The sequence below is a fragment of the Rhinolophus hipposideros genome (assembly GCF_964194185.1).
Source record: "Rhinolophus hipposideros genome assembly, chromosome: 7".
Classification (NCBI taxonomy): domain Eukaryota; kingdom Metazoa; phylum Chordata; class Mammalia; order Chiroptera; family Rhinolophidae; genus Rhinolophus; species Rhinolophus hipposideros.
Window position 1 is genome coordinate 7,432,373 of NC_138053.1, and position 19,784 is coordinate 7,452,156.

General features: G+C 40.4%; 1 protein-coding gene across 1 annotated transcript in view; it reads right to left on the reverse strand.

Annotated features, from left to right (window-relative positions):
- POM121 (POM121 transmembrane nucleoporin) overlaps positions 1–19,784 on the reverse strand; it is a 29,878-nt gene that overhangs the window by 1,811 nt on the left and 8,283 nt on the right. The window contains exons 6-11 of the mRNA XM_081053262.1: positions 5,103–5,194; positions 4,170–4,243; positions 3,553–3,677; positions 3,327–3,429; positions 2,914–3,102; positions 351–1,985 (exon numbers count right to left, since the gene is read on the reverse strand). Coding sequence (XP_080909388.1) covers positions 351–1,985; positions 2,914–3,102; positions 3,327–3,429; positions 3,553–3,677; positions 4,170–4,243; positions 5,103–5,194 — 2,218 coding nt within the window. The remainder of the gene's footprint in view (positions 1–350; positions 1,986–2,913; positions 3,103–3,326; positions 3,430–3,552; positions 3,678–4,169; positions 4,244–5,102; positions 5,195–19,784) is intronic.

The window sequence follows — 19,784 nt, forward strand, 5'->3', positions numbered from 1 at the left end:
GCTAACAAGCCTCACTTGAAATTCATCACCACAATTTGCCAGCCCTCAAACCCGCTTGGCAGTTCTATTACACTTTGTCAGTACCTTCCTTTTACACTCATTCCTTTTCCAGTCATTCCACCAAAATGACTTTTGTCACAAACAGCCTTGACGTAATTCCTCAAAGGCTTTCCTTGACTTAAATAGCTCCTCAGTCGGTAATTATACATTTTAACACATTTATCGCTACGTGACTGTCCTTCTGTATGTAACACCTGTCTCTTCACACCCCTAATACAAAGCTCCCGAGTGGAGACTGCTGCACTTAGGACAGCACCTGGCACCGCACACCCAGCCAACCCCAACCTCACCTCCAAACACGGGCTTGCTCTCCGGCGCGCTGGCCACACTGAAGGCAAAGCCTGTGCTCTGGCTGGGCACGCCCAGGGTGTTCTGACTCAGGCCCCCCCCAAACGGGGTCGTGGCGCCAGTGGTCCCGCTCTGTCCTCCGAAGCCGAACCCTCCAGGGGTGGAGCTGGTGCCTGGGGTGGCCACGTTGGTCCCAAAGCCCCCACTGCCAGCTGGGGCTGCCGGGCTCCCAAATGTGAAGGGTGACGGTGCTGTGCTGCCAAATACTGAGCTACCGGTCCCACTGCTGGTGGTCTGGGTTGTAGCTCCAAAACCAGAGGTGGTGGCTGCGCCAAAGGAGAACACAGATGTGCTGCTGCCAAAGGCAGGCTGGGTGCTGGCAGGGGTGCCAAAGGCAGAGGCCGTGGGTTTCAAACCAAACGCTGACTGCGCAGTGTTGCCAAAGGCTGGCTGGGCTGGGGCCGCTGGTGCTGCCGTTGGGGTTGGGGCTGCAGAGTTTCCAAAAGAGAAAGAGTTGCCAAAGCTGGGCGCGAGGGCTGGCTTGGTAGCGCCCTGCTGCTGCCCGTCAGCAGACCCAAATGCAGGTTGGGGGGTGGCTCCTGGGTATGGTGGAGGGGCCTTGGTGCTTGCGCCGAAGGGAATGTTGAATGCCGGGCTGTTGGTGCTGCTGAACGTCAGTGTAGGCTGGCTGGCAGTGCCCGGGGCGGACGCTGTCAGGCTGCTGCCAAAAGCACTGAAGCCGCTGCTGCTGCTGGCAGCTGCCTGCACGGCACTGGGGAGGGGTTGGCCAAAGGTGGTAACTGCTGTTGAAGCAGGCATGGCAGGAGGCTTGCCAAACTGGAATATGGGGCCCATGGCTGGGGTAAAGCTGGCACCAGAGGCAGGGGGAGTCCCAAAGAGGAAAGGCTGGGACGTGGACGTGGTGGTGCTAGTCACGCTGCCCATGGTGCTGGTCACTGTGCTCACACCGAAGCCGAAGGTGGGCTTCGAAGCGGAGTCTGTGGAGGTGCTGGCTGTGGTCACAGAAGCTACTGCTGAGGTGGCAGCGGCCTGGCCAGTGAACAGAGGGACGCCTGAGGTTGTCGCTGGAGTAGTTTGAGTGAAGGAGAAGGGAGTTGGCAAGGGCACAGATGTAGGGGGCCCCATGCTGCCAAAGACATGGTTGAAATTGCCAGATGAGGTGCTGGTAGTCGTGGGGAGGGCAGAACTGGAAGAGGGTGCGGTTGTGACCTTGGATGGGCTAGATGGCAAGGGGCCCTCCTTCTCGCTTTTAGGTATGGCCCCAAAAATGGGCTCGAACAGGGGAGATGAAGACCCAGCAGGAGCCGCAGATGCAGAAGGGTTAGCAGGTGGGGTACTAAGCATTCCAGACAGAATACTTGGCTTGGGGGTGGGCGATGGGGCAGGCAGGGCTTGGGATTTGGCAGGTGGCTCAGCCTGAGGGGCCAGAGGGGCCTTGGTGGTGTCAGTGGCTGGTACTGTAGAAGAAGCAGGAGGCAGCCCCAAGAAAGTGACTGTGGATTTGGAGTCTGAGGAGGTGCCTGGAAGGGGCGCCGACTGGGAAGAGCCAAGAGGGCCCAGGAGGTTGAGTGTCTTCGGAGGCGAAGGGGCCACAGTGGTTGCCACTTCAGCAGATTCTGCAAGAAGAGCAGAGAAAGTGAATTCTGAATACCTCAAATGTGATGGTGAGCAATACTTCTGTATCGCCCACTGTGGCCAGCACACTCTTGAATCTAAGGATTCAAGAGTCAACCAATATGACTAAATCTATACCACAGGCCCTTAGTCATTCCTTAAAATCAAGGAAATGTTCATTATTTCGACCATTCACATAAGATAGAAGGGGATAAAACTGGGCCTAACTGGGGTTAAATGTGTGGAAACTAAGGAAAATCCAACCACCTGAAGTCAAGTGCAATTACTTACCTAGATACACCTTACTCATCTCACAGAGATTTACTATGTTCACCTACCACGTGCTCAAGCCAAGTGCAGAGCATAGAACCACGAATGAGAGAGTTTGTGTCCTTGAGCCCTGGGACGGGCCTCTGGCTAACATACTTTTACATCATGAAGTGCAGTGACAGGAGTGTGTATATGCAGAGCCACGAAGGCCTGGGGCTGGGGCAATCAACACATCCTTGGGGACCTAGAGAACAGTGGTTAATATTATCTTATGGCTCTGGCCTAATAAGCATGTGACATCTTAACCATGTGATCACATTTACACTTCAGCAACAGCTCCTGAAGCAAGCTTTATTCTCATTTTACAGATGATGACAGCAAGGCTCAGAGCAGCTAGAAACTGGGTTTCAAATCAAGAACCATTTGACTACCCAACCTAAGCTGCCTTCCCCAGCTTTAAGAGTTCCAGCTCCTTCCTCTTCCCTAAAATGTCTTGATTAGAGAATCCTAAAGCTCTTAAGCTTGTACCAGCTCAGGTTGGGTGAGCCAGAGTAGGTTTAACCCTTACAGTGTCCAGAGACTGACAGGCATGATTCTTTCACTTCAACCTCAACAAAGGCTGATGTCATTACATGCTCTAAAGGAAGCTCTCCCACTCACCTGGGGAGGAGGGGAGGCCCGGGGAATTCTGCATCTTCTTCAAGCTCTCCAACAGCGGGTTGGTGCTTGGGGCTGGGGGGGAGGTTGGGGAGGCAGCAGTCCCGGCAGCAGTCCCAGCAGCAGGCAGGGTGAAAGTAAACGAAGGCTGAGGGGTAGGTGGGTTCTCAGTGACAGACTTCGAGGCGGCATCTGAGAAGAAAGAAGACCCAGTTGCCCTCCTGGCTTGGGAATTCCTTCCAATGGACTGTTACCGAGCATGAGGATGCTCAGGGTCTCGGTATGCCTCGTCTGGAAATGCTCACCATTCTCCAGATTCCATGGACTAGCGAGATGGATTTCTCAGATGAAAGACCAAAATAAAACCAAAGGAAACAAGCCCTCTCTGGCGTGTGAAACTGATCTGTATTGCTTACCAGTCTTATCCTCCAAGACCTTGTTAAACCACTGTAATGAAGCTTTCTTTTCAAAGTCCAGGTCTTCAGCAGTTATTGAATATCCAAGCTGGGGAGGTGGAGGCTACCCAAGAGAAAAAGGAGAAGTCAAGTTAATCAGAAGAAACTGAAAGGAATCGATATTTAACCTTCCTAAGATTTAGAAGAGCTAAGCTGGGTGGGCATAGGTAGATGGACAAGACCATACCAAGGTCAGCTGGTCCCCTCGCCTGGAGGGCAGCAGCTGAATCTTCCGTTTACGCTGCCCAGAGCTGCCAGGTGTAGATGGGGAATTCCACGAGTTCTGTTTCTTCCATGTGGTTGTATCTACAACTAAAGAAAGAAATAGTATAGATTTGTTTTCTTCCTCCCCTCTTCAAGAAATGCACAGCTGTGTCTATCCACCTGATTGACACTGAATTTTCACTGGGCATCTGAAAGATCCTATCTTTCACGGTGTGGGCTCTTGCATGGTGTTTGCAAGATTATTTCTAATAGTCAAGAGGATATATAGAGAGAATTACTCCAGATGCATCACACAACTGCTGGAAATAATTCCTGGATTGTTCAGACACCTCAACCTAAGTTTATCCCTATCCGACAAATTACCCTGGATTCTACTGTATTTGTGTATGTCGCCTTTCTCCCTTAGCCGACCATAAACCTCTGAAGGACAGGAACTTCTATCTGTATTTACCAGGCCCTTCACATAGCAATGCTGAAAGTGTGTTTCCAACAGGGAGTCGTCTTATACACCCTCCACAAACACTTCTACCACCACCACTTCTACCACCCTTTCCCAAAAGGGCGTGTTTATCAACTTACCCTTTTCTCCCTGGGACTCCTTGTCAGTTACTAATGGAGTGGAAGAACTAGAATGATGAGAAAGTTCCTCGTCTCTGAAGGAGGAAAACACAGAATTAAGTTTAGAAAGACTTCCTGACAAAAAATACTGGGTAACTTATACCCTCCTAACTACCACAACCAAAGTCCAAAACAGCCATGATTTGAGATCTCAGTATGCCAGGACAAAAAATAAAGTCAGTCAAAAGAAAATTCCCACAGAAATGAAGAGAGGCAGTTCATGGAAACCACAGAGAAGCCTTTGAAACCAAGTTCAAAACAATTCGCTTCAAAACCTTACGTACGACTTGCCACGTTTCTGAGAGCTCCAGTCCCAGATGTGATCCCTAAGCGAGTGGAGTCCTAGTCAACTATAGGTACTTAGAGGGTCAGCTTGAGTCAAGAACATGAAGTCTACTGCCCACCGACATAATTCACTGTTTATTCTACTCTGTGTGGCCTTCACTTACATGCTAATCATTTGTGCAGTAGAAGGAAGAGAACCAGAGGCCCTTACAGCCAGTACGTAAAGAACTGTAAGAGATGAGGGCAATTCAGGTGGGTACTTCACTGTCCTTTTAGATCAGGGGTGTCCAAACTGCGGCCCGCGGGCCAACTGTGGCCCGCAATCCATTGTTAATTGGCCCGCAGCAAATTCCAAAAATATATTTAGTTTACTTAAATAAACCAGGTGAGGCAATACGTACTTCACTTCGAGTGAGTGGCCCGGCTGTTTGTGTATTTTACCGCATATGGCCCTTGGTGAAAAATGTGGGAAAAAGTTTGGACACCCCTGCTCTAGATGGTAATTTATTTGATTCTCCAAATCAGAGTTGCAGAAAGCCTAAGAGTCAAGAAGATTTCCCTCCTTTCCTGACCTTTCATTAATCCACACAGCAAACAGTAACTAATTACCTTATTTTCTTTGTTGGCCTCTCTGGTGTCTGGGAGCGGGAGGAGGCTGGGCTGGAGAAGGGTGATGAACTGGGACCACTTCTCTTCCACAGCTACAAGTCAAACAAAAGAAACATGACTGACCGAGCTGACAGTTGAGCATTTGACCTTCAATATAATTGTGTGGTTCTATTCACCACTGCATACGAAGTCTCCTTTTAAGTGAATAAAAAATATTTCTTTGTGAAGAAAGGCTCCTGAAAAGAAAGTCAATTGTCAATATTAACTATGGGATAAAAATGTCTGAAAAAGTAATGGAATGCTAACTAATAAATGCAGAAGGAATGAATATAGTTTTTGCACACAGTAAAGAGTGGGATGTTACATTCAGGAATGGTTTAGAGCACTGATGCATACAAGTTCATACTGTCCATGGAAATGATAAAAGTACATTAATCAACTGTTCCAGTGAAGATAAGCCCGTAAACTAGTCTTGCTTTCATTAAATTTTCAATTTTACTTATTAACTTTATTTTTAAAAATATGCTGTCATGACATTTATTACTTTTACAACATCTGTGGTATTTATTGTTCTGTGATAATTATCCATACATCTGTCTTTTCTACCAGGCAGAATCCCTGGATAGCAAAGAAGGTCTATTTTCATCTCCGGCTCCTTCAAAGGGGCCGGGCAGCTAAGTAACTGACAAGAGAGCAAGCACTCTGCAAATAAGTCTTTAGCCCAACGACAAGATACTAAACTATCACATTTCTCCTCCTGAGGAACTTCTAGTGATTTCTTACTGTTTAACAGCTGCATCATAGAAGCACAAACAGAGACACAACAATACTTAATAAAAGTTTAAAAGAGGAAAAGAAGGCTTTAAAATCAAAGACAGGTGGTAAAATAGTAGAACAGTAGAATTAATATCAGCAAACCCAAGGCTTAGAATGAGCTTGAGAAAAATGCTGAAATCCATAACAGGTTCGTTTATTTGTTTTAATGTTTCTCTCAGGTAAAGAACAAGAAGGGACAGTCATTTGGGGGGAAACAAAATGCTTAGGTGTCACACCTTGATTTTTAACAAAGGGCCGAAGGTGATTCGAATGTTTCGCAGGGATGAAGACAACCTGGGTCAACCCTTAGGGGGAAATGTTATGTCTCTACTTCACAGACTGTACACACACAATCCAGATGGAATGGCCCTGTACATGTAAGCAGTATAACAAACAGAAAGAACTATAAAAAAATACATGAGTTGTTAAATAACACGGGGTATGGAAAAGACTTTCTATGTCAGAAACAAAAGAAAGAAAAGAGTGTTACATAAAAACTAAGAGCCTCTCTATATAAAAATATTGTCATGTGGGCAGGAGACTTTACTGTATACCCTGTATACCATTTGAATTTTCAACACTAATGTTTTCATAAAATAGAAATAAGAACTGTGGGCAGGAAACAAACAAGAATACCCAAACAAAACAAAACCATAAACAAAACTAAAAAGCAAATATTTTCAATTAAAGTGATGAGTTAATATCCTTAACATGTCAAAATGGAAAACTTGCAATTCCATATAAATATAATGAACATATCGAATGAAAAGTGGGCAAAAGATATAACTAGACAAGTCACAAAAAAGAAAGTCAGTCTATGTATTTGACAGTCAATTTAGTTCTGCATTGCAATTCAATTTTTATTTGCTAAGTTCCTACTTCGAAAAGGTACTATACACTCTACAAAGAACGCAAAGATAAGCAAGACCATTCCCACCATCAAGAAATTTATGATCTGGAAAAGAGATTGGACAGTACACAAATTGACTATAATAGCCAAAAGATAAAAGAGATCTGTAAAAGGGAGCCCAAGAAGAAAGAGATTAGGCTGAGTTCAGTTAGAGGAATCAATAAAGGATAGAGGTGACGGATATTTGAGATGGTCCATAATTTGATAGATAAATAAACAAACAAATAAATAAATAAAACTACCCAAAGAAAGACAAAACTTTATAGACTTACAGTGGGACAGACACATCATCCCAGATGGAGAACAGAACAAGGAAAGGGAAGGAAGCAGGAAAATATTAGGTGCTCTTAGAAGATAATACATATTCTGGTCTGGCTTAACTATAGGTTATAAAGAAAGGAATGATAAGGGACAGACAGGGTGCCAGCAGTGTCAGTCAGCTTTGAGGCTGCGGTAAAGCCTGCTTTGGGAAATGACAAGTCCTGCGCGCCACACGGAGGATCAATGCATGCAGAGAGACGCGGGAGCACAGCTCACTTTCCGTAACTGGTACCAGCCTAACCTTTGCAATGATTTTATAATATCAAAGGTACACCCTCTAGATTTGGGCATTCACTAGTGTTCCTCTAGAAATGCAATCAAGTCAAATATCTATGCTACTACTTGCACCAAATCTATATTGATTCCTGGGGATATTTACTACTTCACTATAGATTTCTTTCAAAGAGAAGCTTCAACATAAATAACTTTCATATTATTTTCATCTCTCTTTCCTAAGACCTGAGAACTTATCATATCTTCAAATATCACACAGCAATAGGGGACTAGTAACTATTTACAAGAGAACACCTAGCAGCTATTAGTATCAGTGAGTATATTTCTTGCAGTGGATCACAAGCTCCACCAGCAGTGAAGGTTTTTTAAAACAAAATCTGACCATGTTTTAGACAATGGTTGACTACGTTGTTTTAGACCAGGGATGTCCAAACTTTTTTTGATGTTTTTTTACCAAGGGATCCATGTGCGGTAAAATACACAAACAGTCGGGCCACTCACTTGAGGTGAAGTACATATTGCCTCACCTGGTTTATTTAAGTAAACTAAATATATTTTTGGAATTTGCTGCGGGCCAATTAACAATGGACTGCGGGCCGCAGTTGGCCTGCGGGGCTGCAGTTTGGACACCCCTGTTTTAGACCAACCCTCCTGCTGAGCATAAGTAGAAAATGTAAGAAAATATGAACTACATCTGCCTGAAGGGATGGCAGTATGAAAAGCTACCAAGGCACATTGTGGAGACAAGACAGAAAAGAGCTGCCAAGAGGTGCGCCCCACACTTAGGTCTACTTTTCCCTTAGGGTGACGGCCAATTCCAAAAGTAAAAGCTGCTGCTGAGAGGCTGAGAAAAGCTTCTAGTAGTCTCTTAGGCCTGAAAGAGCAAAACAGGAATTCAGGGCTTTCCAAAGTAGAGGGCTCTACTAAACGCCACAGGCTTTGGGCTGGGATCCCAAAGGCTACATATCAGAATCTAGGGCAAATCCGAAACAAAGCGGCCCTCGTAAGACCAGCCAACCAACTCAGAAGCATGTTACTTCCAACTGGACGGAGGTAATCTGCCACATCCCCGCTGCCTGCCAGAGGCAGAAGGAAGGTACCGACATTCAGAGCTTCAAGTCACCGTTACATTTTTTCTCCCATTGTCTGACAGAGAAACAAAACAACAACAACAAAATCAAGTATATAAGAAAATGTTTAACCAATAACAAACAAAAAAAGCAGACATCAGAAAGAGACCACAGAAGATTCAAATACCGGAGTTATCAAACAAGACTTTAGAAGAACTATTATAAGAATTTAAATGACAATATAGAGAATCTTGGCAGACAGTCACTATACAAAAAGAACACAATAACTGAAATTAAGGATGCAATGGATAGATCCTCATAGAGACGTCAGCATCATGACAGAGTGAGAAGACCTCTTGGTTTCTCCCATTAAAGCTACAAGTCAGACAACTATAATTCAACAAAGGATTCTGTGCTCAGTACACAAACACATCTGAGAAACCCACGAACTGAGGCATCTGAAGGTGGGTGTATCGAGCTGAACTGGGGAGGCAGGCTGGGGAAAGCACAGAGACAGGACTTGGTAGCGGGGAAGGAGTGCTGCAGTAGCCCTCACATGGCAGCAGAGGAAGCTGGACATGTAGAAGGAGCAGTCGGCCTGAGTGGCCAGCACCCACTGCAGCTAAACCCAGTGACAAAGCAGTGTAGCAGCCGTCATGACCAGGGAGAGAGCAAAGCCACAGACGTGCGAACCTGCCTCCCCCACCCACTGTGGCTGAACCCAGTTGTGGGAGCTGGGGCACCTCGGATAGTCCAGAGCCGCTGACAGCCTCTGGTTACAAGGGGGCAGTGCAGGAAACTCGCAGGCCCAGAGCCCCAGCGCCTGCCACATCCCACCACAGGGGTAGAGCCCCGAGACCAAGGCGACCTGGTCACAGAGGGGATGCCCACCTCTTTAGGGAATACAGGGCATTTTCCATAGCCACAACAAACAGACAGACGCAGGCTATTGCAACTCTTGTTCAGAATAGGGTATTAAACAATTATAACATAAAGGTTAAAGGGGAAAAAAGCATTAAAAAAAACTTCTGCAATGTGGAAATGAATAAACAGCATAAAAAGGGATAATCTGTGACAACAAAAACATAAAAAGGGAGGGGGAAAAGGAATGAACTTCCACATGAGAATGAAGACGCAACCAGAAGAAAAAGGACTACTGTATGTTTGAAACTTTTTTTACATAAACTTAATGGTAACCACAAAACAAAAATCTAGAGCTAAGACATGTAACCAAAAAAAGAAAAAAAAGAGCAAAAAATCATAGAAAATCAAACCAAAATAGCAAACAGAAACACAGGGAAAAGAAACAATGAAGAGAGACAGCAACCGGAAAACAAGATAAAACGGCTGTAGTAAGTCCACATATATCAATAATCACCCTAAATGTAAATAGACTGAACTTACCAATCAAAAGGCAGAGAGTAGTGGGATGAATTAGATCAAAAAAACAAGACCCAACTATATGTTGCCTTCAGGAGACCAATCTCAACTACAAAGACAAACAGGCTCAAAGTGAAGGGGTGGAAGATGATACTCCAAACAAATGGCATCCAGAGAAAAGCAGGTGTAGCTGTACTTCGATAAAATAGATTTCAAGATAAAAAAGGTAATAAGAGACAAAGAGGGGCATTTTATAATGATAACGGGGACAATTCATCATGAAGACGTAACACTTATCAATATATATGCACCCAACCTGGAGCTTCAAAATATATAAAGCAATTACTAACAGACCTAAAGGGAGAAACTGACAAAAATACAATTACAGTAGGGGCCTGAATACCTCATTGACGGGAATGGATAGATCATCCACACAGAAAGTCAGTAAGAAAATATCGGCCTTAAATGACACATTAGACCAAATGGATATAATAGAAAATTACAGAGCTTTCCATCCCGAAACAACAGAATATACATTCTTCTCAAGTGAACATGGAACATTCTCATAGATAGACTATATGTGGAGCACAAAAGTAGTCTCAATAAGTTTAAGAAGAAGACTGAACTCATACCAAACACATTTTCCATCCACAATGGTATGAAACTTGAAATTAACTACAAGAAAACTGGAAAAACCACGAGTATGTGGAGATTAAACAACATGTTACTGAACAAAAAGTGGGTCAAAGAAGAAATAAGAGATCAAAAGATACACAGAGACAAATGAAAATGATAATATAGCATATCAAAATTGCAGCAAAAGCAGTACTAACGGAATTTTATAGCATTACAGGCCTACCCTCAAGAAATAAGAAAAGTCTCCAACAATCTAACATTACACTTTAAAGAACTAAAAAAAGAAAAAATGAAGCCCAAAGTCAGCAGAAGGAAAGAAATAATAAAAACTGGAGAATTAAATGAAGTAGAGAACAAAAAGACAATAGAAAAAACTAAAACTAATGAAACAAAGAGGTGGCTCTTTGAGAAGATATATAAAACTGACAAACATCTGGCTAGACTCACTAAGGAAAAAAGAGAAAAGACTCAAAATAAAATCAGAAAGAAAAGAGAAGTTACAATGGATACCACAGAAATACAAAGGAATACACAGAAATACAAGATATGAAAGGCTAAACGCTACCAAATTCGATTACCTAGCAGAAATGGACTTCTTAGAAATATATAATCTTCCTAAACTAAATCATGAAGAACTGGAAAACCTAAATAGACTTATACTAAGGAAACTAATAAAAAAACTTCACAAAAAACAAAAGTATAGGACCAAATGTACTTTTGGTCCTGTACTTTACTAGTGAATTCTATCAAACATTCAAAGAGGATTTAAAACCTATCCTCCTCAAACTTGTCCAAAAAATTGAAGAGGGAATACTTCCTAACTCATTTTGAGGCCATCGTTACCCTGATACCAAAACCAGGCAAGAACAACTCAAAAAAAGAAAATACAGGCTAGTATGTCCTAAATAAAATACTAGCAAATCAAATACTTATAAAGGTAATACATCACGATTAAGTGGGGTTCATTTCAGGATGCCAGGATAGTTCAACATATGCAAATCAATCAATGTGATACACATTAACAAAATAAAGAATGAAATCATATGATCATATCAATCGATGCAGAAAAAGCATTTAACAGGATGCAAAAAAAGTGATTAATCCATTTATGACTAAAAAACACTCAATAAAACGGGTATAGAAGTACCTAACATACTATGACAAACCCTCAGTTAATATCATACACAACGGTGGAAAATTTGAAAGCTTTTCCTCTAAGATCAAGAACAAGACAAGGCCACTTTTCTTCAGCACAGTACTGGAAGTCCTAGCCAGCGGAATCGGGCAAGACAAAGAAATAAAAAACATCTCAATAGGGTATGAAAAGTAAAACTGTCACTCTTTGCAGATCACATGATTCCACATAAGGAAACCCTAAAGACTCCACCAAAAGACTGTTAGAAATACAGTAAAGTTGCAGGATACAAAATCAATATATAAAAATTCATTCATATGAAATATACAAAATTCATATATATTAACAATATAAGAAATATAAGAAAAAGAAATGAAGAAAAACAATCCCATTTTTAATTGCCACAAAAAGAATAAAATACCTAGGAATAAACTTAAAAGAAGTGAAGGACAACCTACATACTAAAAACAAGATATTGCTGAAATAAATTGAAGAAGACATCAAGAAATGGAAAGAAACTCTGTGTTCATAGATTGGAAGAACCAACATTGTTAAAATGACCATATTATCTAAAATATACAACTGATTTAATGCAATCAAAATCCCAATGACATTTTTCACAGGAGAACAAAAAAATCCTCAAATTCGTATGGAACCACACAAAGACCCCCAAATAGCCAAAGCAATCCTGTGAGGAAAAAGCCAGAGGTATCACACTCCTTGATCTCAAACGATACTACAAAGCCATAATAATCAAAATAGTATGGAATTGGCAGAAAAATAGAGAGGAGATCAATGGAACAGAACTGAGAGCCTACAAATAAACCCACACATACCAGGGGTGCCAAAAAAAAAGTATACACACGACTTGTATTCATCTTTTTCATCGGTATACAAGGTCGGACAAATAAGTTCGTGAACTTGTTGCTAACCTTTTTTGATATCAAAGGATTATTCATTATGAATTTATATCAAATGGACAAACAGGTAACCAAGTTTACTATTTGGAAGTGCTGAAAAGGCTGCATGAAAATGTTAGATGACCTGAACTTTTCTCCAACAATTCATGGCTCTTGCATCACAACAATGCACCAGGTCACACGGCACTGTCTGTGAGGGAGTTTTTAGCTAGTAAACAAATAACTGTATTGGAACACCTGATCTGGCCCCCAGTGACTTCTTTCTTTACCCAAAGACAAAAGAAATATTGAAAGGAAGACATTTTGATGATATTCAGGACATCAAGGGTAACATGACGATAGCTCTGATGGCCATTCCAGAAAAAGAGTTCCAAAATTGCTTTGAAGGGTGGACTAGGCTCTGGCATTGGTGCATAGCTTCCCAAGGGGAGTGCTTTGAAGGTGGCCGTAGTGATATTCAGCAATGAGGTATGTAGCACTTTTTCTAGGATGAATACGCAGACTTAATTGTCCGACCTCGTATGTTGAGTATTACAATTTTAAGTTTTTTCCTTTCTTAAAATGTGTACAGGTAACCCCCATATAACATGGTTGTTAGGGTCCTAAAAAATGCGGTGTTACGTGAATCTGTATTATATGAAATAAGAACTAATACAAAAAAAGGGGGTTAGTACAAAACAAAATTAAAAAACATACTATTTTATTTTATAATTAAAAGAAATATCTTTATTAAAGCAATTTTAACCAAAAGTATAACATTTAATATGTATTAAACAATGTTTTCTTCGTCATCACTACTAACCATTCATTGCCATTAACCGAGGACATTTTCTTTTTGACAAGATTATCTTCATCCTCTGAACTTTCTTCAGCATTATCTTGACTTCTACTCTGTACTTTTTGCAAAAAATCTGTTATTTTAGATTGCTTGCTTTTAGCTGAGAGATCTTTATAAATTTCGTTATATGGTGCTATGCACTGGTGAAGTTCTCTCTTAAACTTTGTGCTACTTTCAGTGGAAGGATCTTCATTTAGGAAATTCTGCAGTCAAATCTGATATGACATCCACACGCGAATGAAAAATTTTAAATGAGGTATCTTGTGCTCTTAAAACTCTTAATACGCTCCACGTTGTTCGGGGATTTCTCCAATTCTCAAACCATGTTAGAATGAAACCGTGTTCTAGGATGCTGTGTTGTACGAGGGTTTTCCCCAATTCTTGAACCGAGTTAAGAGTGAAATCATGTTATAGAAGTGCCGTGTTATATGGGGGTTACCTGTATACAGTTTTTGGGCACCCTCTGTATATGGGCACCTAAATTTTGACGAAAGAACCAAAAACATATAAATATACAATGGAGAAAGGAAAGCCTCTTCAATAAATGGTGTTGGGAAAATTGGAAAGCCACATGCAAAAAAGAATGAAATCAGACTGCTGTATGACACCATACATAAAAATTAACTCAAAATGGATTAAAGACTCGAATCTAAGATCCGAAATAATAAAACGCATAGAAGACATAGGCACTATAGTTATGGGTGTTGGTCTCAGAAGGTTTTTTGTGAACTTGACCCCAAAGGTAAGGGACGTAAATCAAAAATAAATAAATGGGACCACATCAACGTAAAAAGCTTCTGCACAGCAAAAAAAGCAACTGGACAAAACACAAAGGCAACCAACAAAATGGGAGAAGATATTGGCAAACAATACCTCCAATAAAGGGTTAATATCCAAAATATATAAAGAACTCATACAACTCAACAACAAAAAAACAAACAATACAATTAAAAAATGGGCAGAGCACCTGAACAGACACTTTTCCCAAGGAGACATACAGATGGCCAATATATATACGAAAAAATGCTCAACTTCACTGCTGTTAGAGGAATGCAAATCAAAACAACAATATACCATGTCACACCTGTTAGAATGGCTATTGTCAGTAAGATAAGGAATAACAAGTGTTAGAGAGACTGTGGAGAAAAGGGCACCCTGATATACTGCTGGTGGGGATGTAAATTGGTATAGCCACTATGAAAAACAGTATGGAGGTTCCTAAAAAAATTAATAGAGCTACCAAATACCCCAGCAATCCTTCTTTCTGGTACCTACACGAAAAATTTGAAAGCATTTATTTGCAACAATATAAATAAGCCTATATTCCTTGCAGTATTATTCACAATAGACACAGACAGTATCCTTAGATTGATGACTAGATAAAGATGCGGTACGTATATACAATGGAATATTACTCAGCCAGAAAATAATATGAAATATTGCCATTTGCGATAACATAGACAGATCTTGACTATGATACTAAGTGAAATAAGTCAGATGGAAAAAGACAAGAACGTGATTTCCCTCATATGGGAGATATAAAACCGAAAGAAACAACCAAACAAAACAAACTCGTAGACACAGACAACAGTATGGTGGTTACCAGAGGGGAAGGAGGGTGGAGAGGAGAACGAAGAAGGTGAAGGAGGCCAACTACATGATGATGGAAAGAGACGAGACTTTGGGTGGTGAGCACACAATGGAATATACAGATGTTGCATTAGGACATTGTACACCTGAAATGTATGTTATTAACCAATGTTACCCCAATATATTTAATTAAGAAAAGAATGCAACGAATGGTTAAAATAGCAGATTTCACAAAGCTGAAATAAATTAGTAAACTAGGAAACAGAAGAACTAAAGTTTGGGGAGACAAAGTGATGGAAAATACAAGAAGAGATACACATGGAACACAACGAAAAGGTCTAACGTGTCCTGGAATACCAGAGAGGTGAGAAAGTAGGGCAGAACAATATCTGAATTGATAATGGCTGAGAGTTTTTCAAAGCCACTAAAAGAGATCAAGCCACACAACAAATTCCAAGGAAGGTAAACCACAACTGAGCACCTTGTAATAAAATTTCTTTGCAAGTAAAGTTGACACACTTACCAAAACTAAACATGTGCTGGGCCATAAAGCAAATTTCAAAACATTTCAAGGATTGATATGAGTATATCCTGTGACCTAGCAGAATTAAACTAAAAACAGGTAACAAATCAATAGCTAGAGAATTTCTAACTGCTTAGAAATTAGGCAATTTTCTTCTTTCCTTTCTTTCTTTCTTTCTTCCTTCCTTCCTTCCTTCCTCCCTCTTTCTCTCACTCCCTCTCTCCCTCCCTCCGTTCCCTCCCTCCCCTCCCTTCTTCCCTTTCCTTTTTGTTTTTACAGTACAGAGAGCCTTTATTGATTGCAACCGGATGCGATACAGGAGGGGATCCAACAGCTCTGGTTCCTGGAGCAGCTTAAAAGACTTAGTCACAGCCCTCAAAAAGAGCAATGTACTTCTAAATAACCCGTGAGTCAAAGAAAAAAATCACAATGGAAATTAGAAAATATACTGAACTGAATGAAAATGAAAAATATTTCTATTTGAAAACTTGTAGGATGCAGCTGAAGTTGAGTTTATAGGAAATGTATAAGTTTAAAAGCAAACATTAGAAATGAGAAAAGGCTGGGAAAAGAAACAAACCAAGTGATCTGAAAATCCGTATTAAAAAGTCAGAAAGAAATCCTAGCAAATCAAATACGAGGAAAGAAGAAGGAAATAATATCTACAAGGGCAGAAATTAAAGAAATAGAAAAATATATATAACAGAGTAGCTCCTAAGAGTGGTTCTTTGACATAAAAACCTACATAAAACATATGTAAGATGAAATGTGGAAAGTACACCCTTTAAAATTAGGAAAAACAAGACCAGGATGTTTGCTATCACCTCTATTCAATATTGTACTGGAGGTATTAGCCAAGGACAGTAAGACAAACAAATAATGTAAGGATTGGAAAAAAAGGGAAAAAATTCATTATTGTAGACAACATGATGTATATCCTAAAGAATATACAGATAAATACTGAGAATTAAGCAAATTTTCTAAATATCTGAATACCAAAACCAGTCGTATTTCTATACATCAGTAACTCTCAAACTTCTAATATATTATTTATAATAGCATCAAAAACATATACCTAGAAATAAATTTAATAAAGATATGCAAACCACTACACAGAGAAGTTAAAGGTGATGTAAATAAATGAAGGATATACCAAGTTCATGGATTGAAACATTCAATACTGTACAAATGTTCATTCTCTCCAAAATAATTGGTAGATTAAAGGCAATCCCAATCATTATATCAGCAAGATTTTTGTGTTGTTTTTTGTGTGTGGAAATTGACAAGTTGATTCTAAAATTACATAGAAATGCAAAAGGCCAAGACCCGAGATAATTTTTAAGAGGAATGAGAGAAATAAGAAAGTTGGATGACTTATTCTAGTAGATATCAAACTTTGTGTAGCACAGGGTGGAAAGAAAAACAGGCAAGAGGGTAGAAAAATTGACCAATGGAACAGAACAGTCTAGAAATGGATCCACATATATATGGACATTTAAATTATGACAAAGGTGGTGCTGCAGAAAGGTGAGGAAAAGGGTGGTTCTTTCAATAAATGTTGCCAAGTTAGGGCCAGCCTGATGGCTCAGGTGGTTGGAGCGCTGTGCTCTTAACACCGAGGTTGCCTGTTCGATTCCCACATGGGCCAGTGAGCTGCGCCCTCCACAGTTAAGACTGTGAACAGCCAGAGGTTGGCATGAGCTGCCAAGGGCTACCGTGTGCTGCCGTGAGTGGCCGGCAGCCGGTGAGAGCTACGGTGAGCTGCTGTGAGCGGCTGACGGATGACTGCCTCAGCCAGGGGAGCGCAAGGCTCATAATACCAGCATGGGCCAGGGAGCTGGGTCCTACACAACTAGACTGAGAAACAACGGCTTGAACTGGAGTGTGGGGGGATAAGAACTCATAAAATAAGAAAAAAAACCTAACGGAAAAGAGCCAAGAAACTTGAACAGGCACTTCAAAAAAAGTATGTACAAATAGCCAATGAACAGTCATACCTCTTTCTCATTAGTAACCAGGGAAACAGAATTGAACCACAATGAAATACTACTTGACACCCACTAGAATGAGTAACTAAAGAGATTGGCAACACCAAGTGTTAGTGAGAATGTATAACTCCAGGAACAAAATTTTCTACTGCACTGGTAGGAGTGTCAACTGAAACATGCTTTAAAACACTGTTCCACATCTACTGAAACTGAACATACATATTTTACGTATGTGCACCAAAACACTTATAAAGAATGTCCATAGCAGCATTATTATAGCTCCAAACTGGAACCCCAAATATCCAATGGCAGAATTAACTGTGATATAGTCATACAATGGAACAATATACAGCAATGAAACTGAAAAACCTACTGCTACATGCAACAACGTGGATGAATCTCACAAGTAAAATACTGAGTGAAAGAAACCAAACACAAAAGAAAGCATATTCTATGTTTCCATTTACATAGAGTTCAAAAACAGGAAAAAAATATAAATAGTGCTAATATTCAGAAAGGAAGGAGGGAAGAAGTAGATTGGGAGTGGGTATGAGAGGGGCTTGTGGGTGTTGAAAACGATTTGCTATTTGACCTGGGTGGTAGTTACGCGGAGCTATACACGCCTATATTTATTTTTCTGCACAGTATGCTCTACATTTTTTTTTTTTTTCTTTTTTAAAATTAGTTTCAGATGCACTACTCTACATTTTTAAAAGCCATTAAAAAAGAGATTATATGACATGGAATGTTATACAATATATAATGATTTAAAAAGATGCAAAAAAGCACATATGCTATGATCTCATTTGCATAAAACAGTTAAAACGTTCTGTGTATTATCAGTGGTTGCTCACACAGTAGGAATTTTAACAGGCACAGAGATGTGATGGAGAGGCGTATAGCCAAGATGGGGCATTTCACTTTACCTAAAAATTTTTTTTTTGAAACCAGGAGAGATAATACTTGTAGCACATGTTACAAATTCCAACAAGTAGAGTATACAGTAAAAAGTTTCCGTTCTATCTCAGTAGGTTAGTACCAATTTCTAATATATCCTGTCAGAATTATTCTGTGCACATTAAAAGATTAAAGAAACCAGCAGCACAAATGATTGAGGACACTATACAGAGTTCTGCACCTTGTTTTTTATGTGTATTTTTGAGCTCATTCACATCAGTGCCTAGCAAGCTGCCTTATCCTTTTGAACAGTTACATAGTACTTAAACTTATTCTACCAGCCCCCTGAAAAGGTACATATACATTGTTTCCAAGCTTCTGGTATTAAAATAATGCTAAAGTCAACATCCTTGTATATGTCTCTGAGTATATGCCCTAAAAGTAAACCTGGATCAAAGGGCATGTGCATCTCCACTAAAGATAATTACTGCCACACTGCTCTTTAAGAGAACTGCACCAGCTGACGCTCACAGCAGCAATACACGAGAAGCCTGTTTTGGCAAATACTTCCACAGTTTCTGTTTTACATGTAAATCTTTAGTTCATTTGGAATATGTTTCTCTAATATATGAAAAGCTGCTCAAACTTACCCATAAGAGATAGATATTAAATGCTATGCCTGACCTATCAAACTGGTCAAACCCCAAAGCTCTGACAGCTTAATCTGGTGGTGAGATGGAGAAATAACCTCTCTCATACACAGCTGGCGGGAATGTTAAACGGTGCATACTTAAAGAGGAGAAATGAACAACATCTAGCAAAATAAACCACACATTTAACCTCTAACCTGGGACTCTATCTTCTAGGAATCTATCCCAGAAGTATAATGGCCAAAGTATGACATGACTTATGAACTAAAATATTGTTTGCAGTATTATCTGTAATAGCAGATGACTGAAACAACCCCATGTTTTCAAGAGGACAAGAGTAACTATGCAGTTGTTAAAAAAAAAAAATAAAACGAGATGAACGTCTATATTTGACTTCGTATAGTAAGTGGAAAACAACCAAGCTCAAACTTACACGTGTTACTACCTTAAATATTAGAAGGTGGGGGTTTACATCTAGACTCTGACTGCGTAGTCTAAAAAAACAATGAAAGGATAACCAAAAAGTGAAAATGGAGAGGAAGGGAACAGTGTAGAGCGGAAACAGATGGAAACTGGACTTCTCTGAGTGTACCTTGTTTTATTATACATTCTTTGGAACAATTTAAGTATTTCACATAATTAGAAATGAACTACAGCAAACACACAGAAATCCCTAAAACATAGCAAACAAACGAACCTTACTACAGTTGACTCTTGAACAATAGACTTACTACATACAGTTTGAAATGTGTGGGTCTAATTATTTTTTTCAAT